This window comes from Malus sylvestris, chromosome 4 (assembly GCF_916048215.2).
Source record: "Malus sylvestris chromosome 4, drMalSylv7.2, whole genome shotgun sequence".
Lineage (NCBI taxonomy): Eukaryota > Viridiplantae > Streptophyta > Magnoliopsida > Rosales > Rosaceae > Malus > Malus sylvestris.
In genome coordinates this window covers 7,687,770-7,693,932 of record NC_062263.1, presented here as the reverse complement: position 1 = coordinate 7,693,932, position 6,163 = coordinate 7,687,770, and the positions used below count along the sequence as shown (strand labels likewise).

Sequence of the window (6,163 nt, the reverse complement as noted above, 5' to 3'; positions counted from 1 at the left end):
ATTTATATGCATAAAATAAATAAACAGTTCATTATTGGGATGACAAACTTGGAGACATAACACTTTTGTCAACCATTTTTAGAGAATGCCACGTATGCCTTTTTCTTCCAAAATGTACAATATTAAGATGAAAAAAATATACAACTAAAAGGATATGTGTTACAAGTAGCCTCGTTAAAATCTTGTTCGGAGTTTCGACCTAGTAAATTATGCCTCCTCTAATACATAATGATAATAGAGTGATAAGCAGTCTAATTTAAAAGGAGCGTATGAGTAGATTAGGGTGCAATAAATAGCACATTTTCTTATTAATAATTTCCAAAAATGGAAGACAAATCTCAGTTAAATATTATTGAGTAATAAATAAACTATAGACTAAAATAAATAAAAAAGGGGAAAATTACAAGCTTCCTTCATCATAGGCAGTTTCACGCGCTCTCCCTCTCTCTCTCTCCTCTTTTCTTGTTTCTCTCTCTAAAGATCTCCAGTATCTTGCAACACCTCTCAAAAGCTGCACAGTGACTGTTGCCGGAAACCCCGCACTCTCCAGTATTCGATTTCGAACCCCCCGCATTCCCATTATTTGCACCACCTGCCCTTCCTCCTTTTCCAGCTTCCTCTCCCCGAACAGCACTCTGCCGCGCGCTCTTCCGCAATTCGATCGCGGAGACGCATGATTTGGAGGGCGAATGGCATTTCCAGTAAATAAGCTGGAAGAGTGAGGGCGGTTGTTCTGGATGGGCGTGGTGAAGGCGTGGCGGTTCAGCTGGACTCCGGCGGCATCGAAGCTGGCTCTGTTACAGCAGCACCACCAGAACGGCTTCAACAATGGCGGCGAGAAGAAGCACGTGCTGAGCTTGAGATCACCCGCCCCGGCCCCCGCCATCGCCATCGCCACCAAAATGACGCCGTCGCTGTCGCAGAAGGAGAGGAAGCAGACGGTGATGTCGTGGTCATGGTCGCTGGTGTGTGGGCTGATGCTGTTTGGGCTGGGCCTGATTTCGCTCTTCACCGGTCACGTGGCATCTGATCTCGAGTGGTACTCCCAGCGCTTGGTCATGAACACTTCATTAAGTTCATTCTACACAAAGCGGGTACGGCACCGCTGCTCCTCTTTCCTGTTTTATCTTTCAATTTTTTAAATTTATTTATTTACTTAAAGTTTTGATTGCTAATTCAAATTAGTTGAAAAATACGGTGGGTTTCTGAATTTCAGAAGGGAAATGGGCGTGAGGCAATTGATGTTTGGAAGTCCAGCTACTCGAAATTCTACTACGGGTGCAGTCAAAGAGGGCCTCGCTATGCTCGTGAGTTCGATTTCCATATTCCATGTTTGCATTGTCAATTTGCCATTGTTATGTTTGTGTTTTCAATTTGAAGTAATTATCTTTCGAATTCAGCGGCTGTGAAAGAGCGATCATCCAACGGGTATTTGCTGATTGCAACAAGTGGGGGGTTGAACCAACAAAGAACAGGAGTAAGTCACATTGTTGTTTTACTTGAGTTACCTGTCAATGCTGAAAATAGTAACTTATTTCCTGCAATCAGATAACAGATGCAGTGGTAGTTGCCCGGATTCTTAATGCTACCTTAGTTGTACCCGAGCTGGATCATCATTCCTATTGGAAGGATGACAGGTAATGTGGTTCTAACAAGGTTTTAGCTCCGTCAATTAACTTTTCTGTGTTACCTTCTGTTTCTCTTTAAAACAATATCATTCTAGTGTTGGTAGAAAATTGGCTTTTGAAATATCATCCCATTAAATACACTAATGTTGTATGCAGTGACTTTATCCACATTTTTGATGTCGATTGGTTCATGTCTTATCTTGCAAAAGATGTCACGGTTGTCCGGAGAGTTCCTGAGAAAGTCATGCGGAGCATGGAAAAGCCTCCATATACCATGCGTGTGCCAAGGAAATCTGAACCTGAATATTATATTGAACAAGTTTTGCCTATACTCTTGAGGAGACGTGTAAGACCCCTTTGCTATTATCTGATGGTTATCTTATTCAGTGGTGTACAAGATATCCTAAATCCATTGTCTCCTGTCTTAGTAAAAGCCCTGTAGTCTGTTTCAGAATGGCAGTTAATACTTTCGCAATTTGGCAGGTTTTGCAATTGACGAAGTTTGATTATAGACTTTCAAGTAACCTTGACGATGAGCTGCAAAAGTTGCGTTGCCGTGTTAATTATCATGCACTTAAATTTACAAAATCTATACATGAACTCGGTCAGAAACTTGTTATGAGAATGCGAAAGATGGCAAAACGTTTCATTGCTGTTCACTTGAGGTTTGTCTCTATTGCCTATTAATTTAGAAGGGAGCTGATATTTTTAAATTTCAACTTGAATCTAATGTTCATGGAGGATAGCAGTGTGAGTAAAGGCCACCTCTGCCTGCAGGATCATAGGTCGTGCTTGTTTCACGGAATGGAATTCTAGTAATCGCCACCATAGTGTACTATATAGTTGAACTGGAGATTGGGAATGGGAAAGCCACCTCTTCCTTTCAGGGTGCAAAACCTTTATTTCTTTTTTGTGGGTTTGTGATACCCATGGAAAGACCATGTCATTGTCATCTGCATTTACCAGTCATGGGGAATGCATGTCAAACCCTTCCAATGCGCAACAAAGCGCAGAAACAAACACTAGAATACGCCTTGTATACTATCCAGAATTATGAGTCTTCACATTTAGAATTTTGTAGCTTTTCTTGTCATTTTCCCTTTTTGGTTATATCCATATATTGTACCAATATAATCTTCACAATCAGTTGTTTTCTTCTTAAAGAACTGCTATCCTTTCATGATACGTATGATTGAATTTCTGTTGTTGTTTTTGAATTTCGGATGACACTCATTAATGACAGGTTTGAACCTGATATGCTAGCATTTTCTGGGTGTTATTATGGCGGGGGTGATAAAGAGAGAGATGAGTTTGCTGAAATAAGGAAACGATGGGCGACATTACCTGTGAGATTGCTGTTCTTTTATAATTCTGATTCATATTAATCTCAACGAGAATTATGATAGATATTATATTCTCTTACGACTTATGCGTCAATTCTTAGCAAGATATGTTTTTTTGTATTTATACGAAGCTCATGTGACATTGCATTGTAATTGCCATTATATAGCGTGCAATGCTGGTGATGTTGGTACAATTGGCTCCACATTGTAATTTGAATACCGGTGTAATTTTTCTTATTATTCATTTAGGATTTAAGCGCCGAGGAAGAGCGAAAGCGAGGAAAATGTCCACTGACTCCGTATGAAGTGGGTTTGATGCTGCGTGCACTTGGTTTTGCAAATGACACGTATCTCTACGTTGCTTCTGGAGAAATATATGGTGGGGAAGAGACTTTGAGACCTCTAAGAGAGCTCTTCCCAAATTTTTACACAAAGGAGATGCTTGCTAGTGAGGAGCTGAAACCTTTTCTTCCATTCTCCTCCCGTCTTGCTGCAATTGACTACATTGTCTCTGACGAAAGTGATGTATTTGTCACTAATAATAACGGGAATATGGCCAAAATTCTCGCAGGTCGAAGGTTAGAAATCTATTTCACTATTACATCAGCCTTTCTGGGGATTGAACTAATGCATGAAAAAAAAAAATATTCATGTATATCCAAAATGATACTTGGGATCAGTAAATTATGTATAAATTTGATTTTGGAGAATGCTGGTGCAGTAATTACTGCTCTATCACGGTAAACTGAACAAAGCATGACAGTGTTCAACTACAATTGAAAATTTTGCGCAAGCCTAAGCTGTAGCATCTGTAGCATTTGACAGAACTAATTAACAAATGTACTGCCTTTTTAACATGAAGTTATTTTGTTTTGAAGTTTCAAGTATTTTTGTCCTTTCTTTTCTTTCTTATGTTTGCTTATCCTTTGTTCCTTTTACTAAATGTTTAAAAGAGGATTTCTGCTAGGCACTAGACAGACAGCAAAACATCTTATCTTCCCCTCATCAACTTGTTCCATATTTCATTGTGCATTTTGATGTCTATGTAACTCCCGATTGCTTGTGCTAGAAAATTCATTGTCTTTCCAGTTCAAACTAGTTTCTGTGGGATTTAACTCCTTTGAATACAGGTATACTTGACATTGGGGATACTGATTGCTCCCGTAACTTGTTCCCCAAATTTAGACTTTGGCTAGATTTGTGGAAATTTGATAATTTTCTATCCTTCAATTGAGTACTGGTATACTAAAAAACTTTCAACTGTGATCATTCCAACTGCAGTAAGTTTGCATCTTAAAATGGTTAATAAATCTTACAGATTAAGATCTTGCTGTCCTCAAGTAAACATGTGATATTGTCTAGTAGTCTAGTGTATATTCGTTTAGTTGACTTCCCACCTGAATAGCCTTGCGTTGACATCCATCGGTGACGAGGAGAGATTTATTTCAAGTGAAACCCTAGCATAAAGATCTCAGAAATTTTTGGTGTAGTTTGATATCATGGTCATTGTCAAATTAGATTTGTAATTGTGCAACTATTTCTACTTGTTATTTTGTTTCTTATTAATTTAATCCTTTTTGTTTTGAGAGATTTCTTAACCATGTGTTACATTTTTTGTTTCATCGTTTATAGGAGGTATATGGGTCACAAGAGGACCATCAGGCCAAATGCTAAGAGGCTCAGTGCTTTGTTCATGGCTAGGCATCAGATGAATTGGGAAACATTTTCAAAAAAAGTAAAGTCATGCCAAAAAGGATTCATGGGTGACCCTGACGAGGTGAAACCTGGTCGGGGTGAATTCCATGAATTTCCACAGGCTTGCATCTGCCAGAAACCATTCAAAGATAATGAGAAGAGCAATGACAGAGATCATCACTCAGCAGGAAAAACCAAAAGTACATATAATGTAGAGAAACCAGGTGAGAAGGCTTTACAAATATCAATCAAGAGGAACATGGGAAAAGAGCGTTTATCCTCAGGAGATGACGAAAAGGATGAAGTTTTCCCAGACTAGAGGGACGAAGAAAGGAAGCAGGCTGAAAGGAGACCAACTAGGTGGTGGTTGGACGGATCTCTCATCTAAATTAATCGGGTATGGTGGTGACTTTGCCGCTTACTTTGTATGGCAATTTTTTCATCTTGCCAGCCCCAAATTTCATGCACGGGGTGACGCCATTACACAGGTTATATCTGGTTGCTGTTCTATCTTCGTCGTGAATGAATGTATTCAATCCATGTACAGGAGAGAGGTTCACTGAGCTGCAATTGTTTATAAATTAGTTTTGCTAGTAAATAACTCTAGCCGGGGCAGAAACCCATCGCTGCCAGGCTCTGTTGCATTAACAAAGTTCCCCGAATGTTTTCTTCTCTTTTATTCCCCCACTTTCTGGGTTCCAAGTTTCGGTAACGAGTGTAAACATGTTGATTTATAGCTTCAATATCCTCCAGTTTCTTTCATTTCTTCATCTATTCTTTTATCAACAACTGCCGTTCATGTGACTTGACTCGGGACTTTCCCCGACATAGTGAAAATCGGTTGCAACTTGAGCAAATGTTTATGATCGGCGTCTTTAACTTTATTTACGTGCCTTGGCAGCAAATAAAGTTACGATAACTCGCAGGAATTCCCATCATTCTCATTTATGTCATATCGTGCATTTAGTTTCAAGTAATGAAAGTTCGTGTCTCACGTTGATTTAGAGTATGGCATACCTGAAAAACCATTTATGGAATAACGAGAGCTTGTTTATCCCGTATACACTTATGACATTCATTCTCATACTGGTTCGTAGTTTCTTCCAACTTTTCAGTAAACATGTCATCGATTCTCAATGAGATATTTAGGCTACCAAAAGAACTTAGTAGCATCCTGCAGTTCTAGTGTTCAAGAACATTTACCCGCACACCCAAAGTTGCAATTCAACGGCCTGCCTGTTGCTCAAATGACGAGTAGAACAGGGTAATGGAAGGTTCAGAGTCCTATTCTCTCCAACGTAACAAAAGAATGCAAGTTCATTACTATATCTCTCGTCAATTTTCCAAGAGAAGTATGTTCACAAAAAATATTCTCTCAGTCACCTAATGACCAAAGAACGTATGGTTACTTTAATCTTGGATTTAATACCAAGAATAAAAACAAAAAAATTAAAACAGGTGCATGCATAAACTAAAAACAAAAGAATATTTTAAGAT

At 39.0% G+C, this 6,163-nt stretch overlaps 1 protein-coding gene across 2 annotated transcripts; it reads left to right on the top strand.

Moving 5' to 3' along the window:
- Positions 1 to 408: 408 nt before the first annotated feature.
- Positions 409 to 5,428, top strand: LOC126617962 (O-fucosyltransferase 29-like). Of its 2 annotated transcripts, XM_050286045.1 has the most exons (9): positions 410 to 1,094; positions 1,217 to 1,307; positions 1,401 to 1,477; positions 1,549 to 1,637; positions 1,785 to 1,974; positions 2,112 to 2,293; positions 2,872 to 2,974; positions 3,221 to 3,549; positions 4,604 to 5,428. In XM_050286045.1, exons 1-9 carry the CDS (start codon positions 738 to 740, stop codon positions 4,983 to 4,985), a joined length of 1,800 nt encoding a protein of 599 aa, XP_050142002.1. In that variant the 5' UTR covers positions 410 to 737; the 3' UTR covers positions 4,986 to 5,428. The 2 variants fall into 2 exon arrangements, with proteins under 2 accessions (XP_050142003.1, XP_050142002.1); XM_050286046.1 differs by lacking the exons at positions 1,785 to 1,974; positions 2,112 to 2,293 and having other exon boundaries at positions 409 to 1,094.
- The last annotated feature ends 735 nt before the right edge of the window (positions 5,429 to 6,163 follow it).